A 14,056-nucleotide genomic window follows, 5' to 3' on the forward strand; every position below is an offset into this window, starting at 1 on the left:
CGGCATTTGGATATGAGTCAATCCCTGACTCGGATCAAGTTAGCAATCAGACCGTTTGTTTTGCGTTTTGAGTCGGATCTGATCCGATCTCTGACTTAAACATAATCCCTGACTCAGACCCATTTAAGTCAGGATAAAATATTCCTGACTCACGGGACCAAACCACTGACTCATATTTTTTGAGTCAGATCTGACTCAAAACAAACATATCGAGTCAGATCCAGATAAGTCAGGTAATTCCTCTCAGATCCAGATGACTCAGATCCAGACGACTCAAATGAGTTAGGAGTAAACAAAGATGGTGAAATACTCAAAAAGTTCGATGCAGACATATTATATAATAATATTTAAATGTATATATATAATGAACGTGATTTCTCAACGATGTAAATCCACTAGTCGATGAATGATAAATTTGCGTAAGATATACTACCATAAAAGAATAATATATACAAAAAAAATCAAGCATTATTAGTGTACATTTATATTGAAACAGTGTGTGACTATGCATATGAAGTTACCAATAATGTCGGACGCGGAGACGCACGCGTCCAAATGTCGGACGCCAGTCTAACACATGATCGTTTTAGGCGCGTGCATGCTACCTAGTTGAGTTTTTTCCATCCATTAGGTCCTGTAAGTCGAACGAGTTTATTTACTAAGATAATGAATTACTAGAATAAATAAATATGCGATGACAATTCATTTCGGAGATGACTTCGGGTGACGATTCATTTGGTAGATGTTTCAGCAGTCATTTACAAATATGAACTGGGGAGTGACAACTTCGAAAATGAATTGCTAGAATAAATGGAACATCAAAGGAAGTTCATTTTACTAGATGATTTTGTAATTTAGTAGTTCAGCTTTTCAAATTAATGAACTTTTTTTTATGTCATCTTATTTTCTAGGATGAAATCTCTTTTATAAAGGATTTTTTTAATTTTTGGTTAGTGTGTTTTTCATGTTCCTTCAAAATTTTATTATGTATTTGTGAGATTTTAAGAGAGATCTAATTATAGAATCAGCGTTCAAACCCAATTTATAACAGACAGTTACCATCTTATCCATCATTACAACTTTCATTTCTTAGAAGGAAAGAAGAAATGTAAATGGGAAAAAACAACGCAAAATGGTTCATTTGTCCAAATATTTTTAAAACACGGTTCTAATGGACGACTAAAAATTAGTATGGGTGAAATTGACACCAAAAAATAGCAAGAATGAAACTGGATTCATGCTGGCTGAAACTTAAAAAAGAGCGAGGATGAAACTGGATGCATCCTGATGTAAATTAAAAATAAGAAAAAGTATTTGAAATTGGGTATGATGAAACTATTTACATCCTGACTATTTTTACATTCTCGTCCATTTAATCAGTATCAAATTTTACATGACTTTTTCACCCAGGAATTGTTGATTTTGGTCTTTTTAACCAATTTTGTGAAAAACAAAGAAAAATCGTTTCAAAAAATCGAATGAAAAAATAAAGATGTTGTTACAGAAATGCTCGTTTGAACCCAACTCTTGTTATTCACGAAGAATCTGAAGATGTATCGACAACAATGAAGACATCATCCTTCAGTTCGAGGTTAGTAACAATAGACTTTGACTTGTTCTCTTTTTATCATATGTTCTTTCAAGTTAGTATTTATTAAAACATAACATACAAAGTAAAGTATGTTTACAATGACTTTAATATTGGTGATTTAGTCATGGTAGTATGATCAAGGAATGTTGTACCAGTTGTTTCACAACTTAAGTATATGGAGTTACCAAGTATAGTTTACTTGTGGACTTCGTAATATCTCCATAACACTAATTGGTAATTCGTTATTATTTAGTGCACATGTTAAATTACTGGATGAATCCATATCTTAAAATTATGTTCTTTTACATAGTTTAAGGGAATATACTTGTGAAACTTATTTCGTAGTTGAAAAGATGATTCAAAAGTCTATTAGAGGACCGATTCCAAACAAGGATCATCCCAAGGATCCAATCCAGGACCGATCCCAAGTACCTGACATCTTCGATATGTTTGTTATCTATGGTTTTCGCGGACACCAGGATGTAAATGGCTTAGATTGGATAGTTCACATAATGTCGACATAGTGTTTGAACATGTGCTAAACTCTAATATCTTAATGTTCGAGTATTTTCCTTTGATACTCAAGTCAAAATCATGAAACCGTTATCAAAAAATATATGCTTATTATATCCCGTAGGTTTTAATATCTCTAGCTTTTATATTAGTATAAGTACATGGATGTTTGCGAGCTAATTTTAGTTTTCACATACGAGTACAACGATTTACTTGGAATACATTTGGTATTTGTGAAATTCGGAAATAAACATTCATTGCATATCTTAAGGTTTTCAGATCTAGTAATAGCTTTTCTTCCACTCAAGCTTTGGTCATAACACTATAAATAGTAAAGTTTGTATTCTTACAAATTCATCTTGACACACAACTTAAGTAATTATGTGGGAAGCCAACTTGTTAAGAGATATATGTAATCTAATTAGGTGAAACATATTACGTTGCGATCGTTTAAAGTATTCGTTGGGATCAAGAAGCTTTTAGTAATACCGTTGGTGGGAATTTGTATGTTATTATTAATTTATTTTTTCGATTAATTGATTTGATTATAATGGTATAGTTATCCTTGATAGACCAAACTTGTTTGTTTTATGGTTTTTCTCTTTTGATATAAGGCCACTCAAGTTTGCTTGAGGATTTAACTATTAAAGATCTGTAGATAGATGTAACACCCGCGCAAAGATGCTCCATGGCCTAAGATAAAACTTCATCTAAAGTTTTCGTTGCGTGTTACGAGGAACATTGACCTAGATCAAATGTGGCGCCAAGTATGGCGCATTATGTTGGGCATATTCGCCAAGGGACAATATTGCGCCAAGTATGGCGCCTTACGTAAGCCATATTTTCCAAGGGTCAATGTCGCACCAAATGGTGCATCAGGAAGTTGGAGGATGGCCTTAAACAAAGTACCACTACCATAGCGCATTATGCTGGTCATTAGCCTATGGTCAATATCGCACCTCAACGGTGCATTAGGCCAGAGAAGGCTAGACGAGATAACGTGCATCTATTATGGATATAAATATTGGAATTCACTTATGGGACAGATCAGAAAAAAAACCTTCATATCCGGTTATTTAGAGGTACGTGGCAACAACCATGAATAGTGAAGCAATCACATCAAAGTGGTCCCCAAGTTTAAGGTGTAGAAATGTATTTAAGACATATATAGGTAGGGATAGTTGGTTGAATGTGCATATGCGAAATATGCGCAAATACGCTTCATAGCTTAGCCGCTAGAGCATAAATGATGTTTAAGCCTCATTTATAGTTGTGTAACCTTGCCAAATAGGGTATATGATATGAAGGCATCACTATGCCATGTCGTGGACTAAATATGCATCACCTTGATGCATAGCCAGTACGGACTAGGCCTACTGCTTGGCCACAGCCTTGCAACACGAGTTGGCTTAAGTTTCCTGTCCCTTCGTGGATGAACTACGGTTAGTGCTTGATCCTTTTATAATATGGAAGGGTATGCAGGCAACGACAATGAGTTGCAGTATTGTTGGTCCGACGCCTTGTTGGCCATATCATCTAATTGCGAGATGATGCAACATATTGGCCTCTCATATCATCAGGATCGGCATTGCGATGCAATAGATGATTGTGTCGAAACTTGATGAGGCAAGTTACATTTCTTTTCTTGGATGCTCATACTTCCTACCAATGGCACCTTGGGCATGTCCAAGAAAGTAAGCAACATCAGTATCAGTATGCAAGTTAGCGGAGCTTGCATAAGCCTAAGGAAAGTACGACATAAACCTGCTTGATGCACCATTGACACGAGAAAGATCAGTGCATGCTTTGAGCGATGCCTAAGTTAAGTAAGGAATGTATTGTGCCTAGAAAGAACGAAAAAGCTAGTGATGCATGAAATAATGCATCGACATTAGCTTTTATGGCTTTAAATATTTCGCGAAAAAAGGGTAGGTTATAAATGTGTGGAAGCTAAGTCTTGATGCATCATGCTTATCGAGCATTCTTGCAAGGGAAAATAAATGCGCATTTTCCTGGCTCGAAGAGGAGTATTAACCCCCGTATAGTAGCATTAGAGTGGTGCATAGTGAGTTATGGCCTTCGCGCCCTGGCACACTAGGCGTAATTTTCCGGTCTGTCACAATTGGTATCAGAGCAAGTTCCGAGATAACTCTAGGGGCTGTGCATAATGGACTCGTCAGCAAGTATTTCTTTGAAAAAAATTGTAAGTTGAAATTGTAGGCCAACTTATATGCTAGTTGGAGAGTATGCCAATATTTTTGCGGCAAGCCTAGACTTTGTCAAGTACTGTGCCGCCTCTTGGACTAATTTAGGCACTTGACCACCGGGGAATGTCTGAGAAAGTTGGATGGTATCTAACTATTATGGAGTTTGGGTTGATCACCCCACACTCGTCAACCGGAAGGAGTGTGATACTAGTGTTAACGTCTGAAAAAAATTGCAGACATTCCGAAAAGTCGTCTAAGACGGTGGGATACCATCCAGGGAAGTAAACTATTGGGGACGGTTTAAGACCGGCGGATCCAACTACTCTGATCACACTGGGTCACATAGTATTGCAGAAATAATGGCTTATCATGTTGGATTTTTACCAAATTCTTGGCAACGACCTTGTGAACCTTAAGGACTCCTAAGAGTGTAGTATGGGATGCCCAATTAGGATACCTCGTTGAGATAATTTTTGGATTTCTGAGTATCTGGTATGGGACTTTTGCTCAGGAAATCCAAATCGTGAAGCTTGTCCACAATAAACTTGTTTTAAATTTCGGGGACGAAATTAAGGGGGTGAATAATGTAACATCAACACTTTTCATAAGATGAATCTTCATCTCAAATTTCCGTCGCATGTTAAGAGGAACATTTACCTAGAGCCAATATGGCGCCAAGTATGACAGATTATATTGGGCATATTAGCCAAGGGCCAATATTCCGTCAAGTATGACTCATTAGTAAGACATATTGGCCAAGGGCCAGTGTCGCACCAAATGGTGTATCCGACCAGTTAGGAGGATGACCTTGAGCAAAGTAGCGCTACCATAGCGCATTACGCAGGCCATTAGCCTATGACCAATATCGCACCACAATGGTGCATTAGGTCAGAGCAGGTTGTACGAGATAATATGCAACCATTATGGATGTAAACATTTGAATTTCCCTATGGGACAGAACGTAAATACAACCTCATGGCCAGTTATTTTGAGGTACATGGATGACTAGTGAAACAAGCACGTCAAAGTGGTCGCCAAGTTGTTGTAGAAATGTCCTTAAGACATATATAGGAAGAGGTAGTTGGTTGAAGGTGATATTTCTTGTCCACGACCTTGTAACATGAGTTGACTTGAGTTGCTTGTCCTTTCGTGGATGAAATACGATCAGTGCTTAATCCCTTTAGAATAGGAAAGGGTACGTAGGAAGGAATAATGAGTTGCAGCCTTACCGAGCCAGCACCTTGTCGCTCATATCATTTAATTGATAGATGATTGCGATACATTGTCCTCTTATATCATCTGGATCGGAATTACGATGCAAGAAATGATTATAACCAAACTTGATGAGGCAAGTTGCATTCCATTCCTTGGATGCTCATATTTTCTATCAATTAGTTCGACGTAGGCATGCACCAATTGCGCATTGGGTATGGCCAGGAAAGTAAGCAATATCGGCATGCAAGTTAGCGGATCTTGCATAAGCCTAAGAAAAGTATGGCACAAGCTCGATTGATGCACGTTTGGCACGAGCAAGATCAGTGCATACTTTCAGCAATGCCTAAGTTAAGTAAGAAAGCTGAATATATGCTTACAATTCCCTATGTGCAAGTTTAAGGCATGTATTGTGCCTAAAAAGGAATCAAAAGTCAATGATACATGAAATAATACCCCGAAATTAGCCTATATGGTTTTAAACTCTTCGGAGAACAAGGATAGGTTGAACGACATGGAAGCTAAGTCTAGCTGCATCATGCTTGTGGAGCATGCTTGTAAGGGAAAATGAACGTGTATTTTCCGGGCACGAAGAGGAGTTTTAAGGCCCGGTTAGTAGCATCAGAGTGGCGCACCGAAAATCTATATGGCCTGCGCGCCCTGACACGTTAGGTGTATTTTTTCGGTCTGTCACAGTTGGTATCAGGACAAGTACCGAGATAACTGTAGAGACCGTGTGTAATATAATCGTTAGCGAGAATTTCCTTGAAAGGAAATTGTAATTTAGAAATGTAGGCCAACTTATGCGTTAGTTGGAGAGTAGGAAACATTTGCACGACAAAGCTAGACTTTACTGAGCATTATTCCACTGTTTGGCATAATTTAGGCACGTGGCTACGGGGGACTGTCTAGGACAGTTTTCTGATATCCAATTACTGTGGCATTTGGGTTGATCACCCCATACTTGTTAACTGGACGTAGTGCGATAGTAGTGCTAGCGTCTGAAAAAATTTGCAAATATTCCGGAAAGCCGTATGTAATGGTGGGCTAACATCCGGGGAGTAAACTGTTCGGGATATTTTAAGACCGGCGGATCCAACTACTCTGACATTGGGTCACACAGTACTGCAGAAAAAATGGATCGTAATGTTGGATTTTTTTTTCCAAATTCTTGGCAACGGCCTTGCGAACCTTAGGGAATCCTAAGTGTGTAGTATGGGGTGCCCACTTAGGATACCTCGTTGAGGTAATTTTCGGATTTTTGAGCATTTGTTATGGTGTTCAGGAAATTCAAATCGATGAAGCTTGTCCACAATAGCTTTGTTTTAAATTTCGGGAACAAAATTCTTTAAAGGGGTGAATAATGTAACACTCGCACTTTTAGTTTGGCGCATGCTCAAAGATGCGCCATGGACTGAGATGAGGCTTCATCTCAAGTTTCCGCTGCGTGTTACGATGAACATTGACGTAGTGCCAATATGAGGCTAAGTATGACGCATTATGTTGGGCATATTGGCCAAGGGACAATATTGTGCCAAGTATGGCGCATTATGTAAGCCATATTGGCCAAGGCCAATGTTGCACCAAATGGTGCATCAGGCCAGTTGGGAGGATGATCTTGAGAAAAGTAGCGCTACCATAACGCATTACGCAGATCATTGGCCTATGACCACCATGATAGTGCATCAGGCCAAAGCATGCTGGCCGAGATAAAGTAAAACCATCATGGCTGTAAATATTGTAATTGGCTTATGGGCCAGAATAGAAACACAACTATTATGACACTTTATTAATAAATACATGGTAATGTCCATGTATAGTGAAGCAAGCATGTCAAAGTGATCCCCGACTTTGATTTGTAGAAATGTTAAGACATGTATATATATAGGGAGGGGTAGTTGGTTGAAGGTGCATATGCGGACTATGCACAAGTAAGCTTCATAGCTTAGCCGGAAGAGCATAAATGATGCTTATGCCTCATTTATAGATGTGTATCCTTTCCAATGGGGCATATGATACGAAGGCATCATTATGCCATGCCGCGGACTAAATATGCATCACCTTGATGCATTTCGACGGAATAGCCTATACCACGGACTAGGCCTATTGCTTGGCCATGTCCTTGCAACACGAGTTGCCTAAGTTACTTATCTCTTCGAGGATGACCTATGGTCAGTGCTTGATCCATTTATAGTAGGGAATGGTACATAGGCATCCACAATGAGTTGCAGCATTGCCGGTCCAGCACATTTCGCTCATATCATCTAATTGCGAGATGATTGCAGAATATTGGCCTCTCATATCATCTGTCTCACTATATTTGACATGATTAAAAGGCTTAAGATTTGCAAATACCTAGCCATTTTCTCTCGTAATTATAAAGAATATTTGTTATTATAGAAGTTACGACATATTTGTAAAAAAATATGTAAGGAAATTTCAGATGAAAATAGAAAGTTAAATGATATTCCCTGCGGCTAGCTAGGGACGATAATCACATTTTTCTTGCATAACTTGCCATTAGTTTTGTTTATTTTATGGAAGGGTAATCTTAAAGGTCAATTTGAAAACTTCCAGGATTAGTTGTATATTTGGCCTGGGTCAAAGGGCTAAAGTTTTGCATATATATTCTTAGCCATTTTCTCTCGTCAGTATAGGGAATATTTATTATGGAAGTTATCGCGTATTTGTAAAAAGAAATATGTTGGGAAGCTTAGCTAAAAATCGAAAGTTAGTTAAATAGCATTTTTAGTTGCTAGTGATGTTAGTTAGGTTTTCCCAACACTATACTCAATATTTTATTTTGAAAAAAACAGGAAAATTCGTTAAAAGTTAGCACTCATCAAAAAGAAGAGAACTAAGAGAAAAATACGAAGAGGAGGTATAACATAAAATGTTTCCAATGCCAACATCGTAGTTGTAGATTGAGGTATTCAAAGAGTAACCATCAAAAAGACTAGTATGTAAAGACCGGTCAAACAAATTGTACTTAACGTACTACGCTTTTCATGTACTTGTATAAAGTCCGCAGTTACCTTCTTTTCAAACAGTCAACTGGATAGCAAATGGTTAAAGCCCCAAATTTTTATTACCATATTGTTGTTCTTCTTATTAAACCATTCTCATATATTATAACACAACAGAACTATCCATGAGGTAATGTCAATACTTTCTAGTTTCAGAGCACTACAAGAATACACGACGCACACAACAAACATAAGGTAAAGTTGATTTTACCACTTTGAAGAAAACGGTGCACCTTTATAGAAAAGAAACCAAATCAAAAAATTTACCTCAAAGTGATTTTTGGGTTCTTAATTTATTAATTTACAAGGAAATACAAGAAGTAATCCACACCAAATAAAAAATAGCAATTAGCAAATTGAAAATCATTACCTTGTTATCCATAACAAAAGAGTAATAAACCATAGTTGAAAAATCTTCCAACAACGTCAACAAATTGGAAATTACACCTAACTCTTTATATGGGCATATGGGCTTCTCCTGAAATTAAAACGGGAAGCTCCATCATTAAGAATTATCTATAATAGTTACAAACTTAGTTCTTGAAATTATGTAAATTACTGGATTACTATCTTTAAAATAGAGACACCAATCCCACTTGTCAAGCCAGAAACAAATGCTCATACCAATATGAAAAATAGTTTCAATAGCTCTATACATACCGCTCATCTAAGAGCAAGTCTTATGCTGGAATCCATGATATTCCAAGTGTGAAAAAATTGTGGAATGTCAAGTCTAGTGACTTCCAAATTGGTGTTTTCCATGAAAAATCCAAACAGTGTTCCATAGTTTCATGGAATGGTCCGTGGAATCCATGGTAGTGCTAATCATATTAGCGTAAAGCGCTATTCAGAATAGCGCACTAGAAGACGAAAAGCGCTAATCAGAATAGCACACTAGAAGACGAAAAGCGCTAATCAGAATAGCTCTCAACGCTATTCAAAATAACGTTTTCTTTTTATCCGTAGATTTAAAATGAGCCATTGAAAATCTAATGGCTGAGAAAAAAAGCGCTAATCTTAATAGCTTTGAGCGATATTCTGAATAGTGTTTTTTTAGTTCTATTCTGAATAGCGTTTTTTTATCGCTATTCTGATTAACGCTCAACGCTATTAAGATTAGCGTTTTTGTTGTTCCACCATTACACTTGCGCTTCCATCCACAATTCCAAATGCTAAGGTGGCGTGGAAGATGGAACTCTTCCACCATAAAACTTCTCTAAACAACACCAAAACAACGTCCACACATAGGATGGGCCCCGTCGTATTTCGAGTTAGTAGGGATCCACTTTTGCGTCCCATAATTGGAAATTATGTGACAGTATTGCTTTTGGGTTGTCTAAACAGGCACTTTTTGAAATAGTTTAGTGTTTTTTTAGCATAGTTTCTTAATTTAAGAATGCTTGTTCACGAACTATGCCCAACAAACTGAGAAGTATAATTGGGAAAGAAAGAGGTTATCTCCAAACTTTTGATGGATAATCTATCTTCTTATCTCCCAATAACATCTTTCTCACCACCGTAACCCCAAATCTACCTGCAGTGCCAAGCTTTAATCACCAGTTTCAACTTTGAAATTCCAATTCCACCTTTACTTATACTTAGAGAGAACTGCCTTCATCGATACTTCCCATCTTCTCTATTTAGTTATTATCGAATAACCCATAAAAAAATGTGCATTATCTTTTTAATATCCCTTCCATTTCCCTCCATGGCATTTGATATAATTAGAAGTACACCCGAGGAGCATGTATGTCATTGACCATCATAAATATGAAGGGGAAATGGCAATTCATACAATTAAAAGTGCTCGTCCAAAGGGTAAAACTATACCAAGTGTATTTAATATTTGGGTACCCGGTTTGTCTCCTTATCGTGGATTTCCCACGTTACATTTTCTTTTCCAGACAGAAATCAAAAGAAACTGCCAATTTCTCTCTTAAAACAACAAATGCTTTTACTGCACCACAAAAGCTTCACCAACAACCGAACACACTCTCTACTCTCTAGTCTAATCATCATCATCATCGTCGGCATCTTCTCAGAAATTTCTCATCTCTTGAAAAACAAAACAAAAAAGTAAGACTTATTCATGCACTCCCACAAAGTGTTCATTAAGAAAGAAAAATGGTGTTTATATATTAGTGTATTAGCTATTATTTGCTTAATTAGCAAAGTATTGAAGATTTTGTAAGAGGGTTTTTAAGCAAAGAGAAAATTAATGAATTGGTTTAAGCAGATAAATACAAGTAGTAACAACAACAATGGTGTCAGTAGAGCTGCAAGGAGATTGTCACTAGGTGAATACAAAAGAGCAGTATCATGGTCCAAGTATTTAGTATCATCAGGTGGAGAAATCAAAGGAGCAGAAGGAGAAGAAGAATGGAGCGCTGATATGTCTAAATTATTTATAGGCCAAAAATTTGCATCAGGGAGACATAGTAGAATTTATAGAGGGATTTACAAACAAAGAGATGTTGCTATTAAGATGATCAGTCAACCTGAAGAAGATGAACATTTAGCTTCTTTTGTAGAGAAGCAGTTTAACTCTGAAGTTGCTTTGCTTTTTCGACTCCCGCATCATCCTAATATCATTATGGTAATCCCTTTTCATTATTAATTTTGTTTATCAACTTTTATTAATCATATGTACTGCATCTAGATAGTATATGTCTGAGATCCTAAGTGTGAATTTAGTTTCATATCGCGCCCGGGCAATAACCCTTTTCCAGTTAGCCGGTTTTCAAAGAGAGTTAGGTCCACATACAGTCCAGCACGTATCACTTGATTCAAAAAGTTTGGCTTACCTCGGAAGTGAGGGGATGAATCGGACAATCCTTATTCTTGGAAGTCGGCTCTCAAAGAAAGTTTTAACAACTGTTATTCTTATTAGCACGTTGGTTTTTGAGACTAGTAGGTTATGCATGTTTAGCAGCCTAGCCCTTTTAGCTGGTTTACGATGTTGTTTACTTTAGGATGAACTGGTAGACAGAAAGCAAATTCTGTTTTGCTCCTCATTAATGATTATATTTTCATGTCAACTCTAGTACTGCAGTTCTTCTTTTATGGGATATTGATACAAATGAAACAGAGACAAAAAAAATTGGTTGTCTTGTATACAGTAATATTATTACAGCAAGCTTTAGTTTTTGAATTTGGGTGTGTTTTTCTTTTTCTATTGTTCAGTTCGTAGGAGCATGTAAGAAACCTCCCGTCTTTTGTATAATCACCGAGTATCTAGCAGGGGGATCCCTGAAAAAATACCTCCACCAGCATGAACCTCATTCGGTTCCGTTAGACGTAGTTCTAAAATTTTCCCTCGACATAGCACATGGAATGTTGTTTCTTCACTCACAAGGAGTGCTTCATAGAGATCTTAAGTCAGAAAACTTGTTGCTCGACGAAGATATGTGTGTCAAAGTTGCTGATTTCGGGATCTCATGTTTAGAATCTCAATGTGGGAGCGGAAGTGGCAAAGGTTTCACAGGCACTTATCGTTGGATGGCGCCAGAAATGATCAACGAAGAACATCATACAAAGAAAGTTGATGTTTATAGTTTTGGTATAGTCCTGTGGGAGCTGTTAACAGCATTAACACCATTCCAAGACATGACTCCTGAACAAGCTGCTTTTGCAGTCTCCCAGAAGGTACTTAGAACCTTTACCATTTGCTTCATTATCAGTGTTCTATATGCCTTGACATATGTTTTAAACCTCATTTTACTTGCATCAATGAATTCCTTGATCTGTTGCAGAATGCAAGACCACCATTGCATCCGGCTTGCCCAATAGCTTTCAGTAACCTAATCAAGCGATGTTGGTCAAGCAATCCTAATAAGAGACCACACTTTGAAGAGATTGTTTCAATTCTTGAAGGCTATGCAGACGCATTTGAAGAAGATCCTACATTCTTTTCATCTTACAAACCTTCGCGACATCAACAATTCAAGCGATACATCCCTAGGTGTATTACTGCCCGTCAGTCTGCTACATTTGCATCTTAGATTTCTCTTCACGGTTTAATTTTGCCTAACACAGTTTAATAGCTATTATTAGTACCATGTATGTTTTTCTGCTTTCCATGATTCTTGGTTAAATGAAATGAAAACCAAATAGCCGAATAGGGATGTAAAAGGGTTCCTTGGAGATTTGGATCTTGGCATGTAAGAAACTCTCAGGCACCGAATCTGGACTTTCTGTCTCGCACCAATTATGCGTCTATTGATTGATCACCTACAATGTTGTAATGTAAATACACGAAGGAACAAACGATTCAAATTTGTCAAGATTTGTGGATGTTAGATCCTATTTTTGTTACCTTTAATTTTTATGTAATAATATCAGAAGCAAAATCACTCCTCGAGCTAAAAGAACTAGTACTCCTAACAAGCTAAGCTAGCAAGTGTTTGAAATGTGATAGCTTATGAATCACAAATTTAGCTAATCTAGTATTCTGACTTAGTACAATATTAACTCCAAGCCTGGTTTCTACCACACTGGCCCAGCGATAGTCATTATCCTACACAGTTAGCCTCGCGGCCCTCGCCTAGGCATACAAATAATGATGCAATAGGAGACAAGACATTGAAAAAGCACATGATGAGAACGAAACATGATCTAATATCCTAACAAGAACGCAGATTTAATACATCAGGTATCAATCTACAGAATTAGGAAATTTTAAATGATCACTTGAGGCAAGTTGCGGCAGAAAAATCGGATAAGGTTACTTTTTTTCTTTTTGGCATCCATACACGTTCCGTTCCTTCTTTCAACTTCTTGCTAAATCCATATTGTAAGGCTAGATGAAATTAGAGACGCAGCCGTTATCTCGTTCTCATTAAGTGAAAGACGCTAAATGAATAGTAGAGATGCCGCAAGCAAAAAATCATATAACCTTAATGTTTTCCATATTAAAGAATTGTGTCACACTAGGCAAAATAATGAATAAACTTGGTTCAGATGGAGAAGAAACGGAAATGCTATTTGGCTCCCTATTCTCCACCTCTCTATAATCTAAGCCTCACATTTATGTTGAGATTCTCATTCAGGTTCAGGTGGGGTTCACCATTCCCCTAATGCGGGATTTAGATTGTAGGGAGGAGAATAGGAAGGTGGAGAATAGGGAATTGAGTAGCAATGCCGGTGAAGAAATGCGTATCATATGGTTTGGTATATGGGACTAAGTGCCTCAACCTAAATAATGCTACCCAAGATAAGTATTGGTCCCTGAGTCTGGATGGATAATTATAGTCCGGTCAGTAATTATCCTTCTACACTAAATGATTAGATTCATTAAAACCCTTGAAAAATGAGTGAATTGGTTTGCTGGTAATACCAGGTAGACCATCAAACATGGAGGTTACAAATCCTTAAAAAGAGGGGAAATTAGTTAATGGTAAGACGATGTACACATTCAAATCCGGAAGTTACGGATACCTAACAAGAGGAGGAATCAGTTACTGGTAAGACCAGGTAAACATTCAAACCTGAAAGTTACAGATCCTTAA

General features: G+C 37.4%; 1 protein-coding gene across 1 annotated transcript; it reads left to right on the top strand.

The window, feature by feature from the left end:
• The first annotated feature begins 10,536 nt into the window (after positions 1 to 10,536).
• Positions 10,537 to 12,853, top strand: LOC113276442 (serine/threonine-protein kinase HT1-like). The gene is made up of 3 exons (XM_026526043.1): positions 10,537 to 11,145; positions 11,733 to 12,194; positions 12,302 to 12,853. Exons 1-3 carry the CDS (start codon positions 10,768 to 10,770, stop codon positions 12,548 to 12,550), a joined length of 1,089 nt encoding a protein of 362 aa, XP_026381828.1. The 5' UTR covers positions 10,537 to 10,767; the 3' UTR covers positions 12,551 to 12,853.
• Positions 12,854 to 14,056: the final 1,203 nt, after the last annotated feature.

Source organism: Papaver somniferum, chromosome 4, assembly GCF_003573695.1.
Source record: "Papaver somniferum cultivar HN1 chromosome 4, ASM357369v1, whole genome shotgun sequence".
NCBI lineage: Eukaryota > Viridiplantae > Streptophyta > Magnoliopsida > Ranunculales > Papaveraceae > Papaver > Papaver somniferum.

Excerpts from the sequence above, each read along its gene's own strand:
- LOC113276442 (XM_026526043.1), top strand. The coding sequence starts at position 10,768 with ATGAATTGGTTTAAGCAGATAAATACAAGTAGTAACAACAACAATGGT. Across the intron at positions 11,146-11,732 it reads ATCATCCTAATATCATTATG|TTCGTAGGAGCATGTAAGAA; the intron begins GTAATCCCTTTT and ends TCTATTGTTCAG. Across the intron at positions 12,195-12,301 it reads CTTTTGCAGTCTCCCAGAAG|AATGCAAGACCACCATTGCA; the intron begins GTACTTAGAACC and ends GATCTGTTGCAG.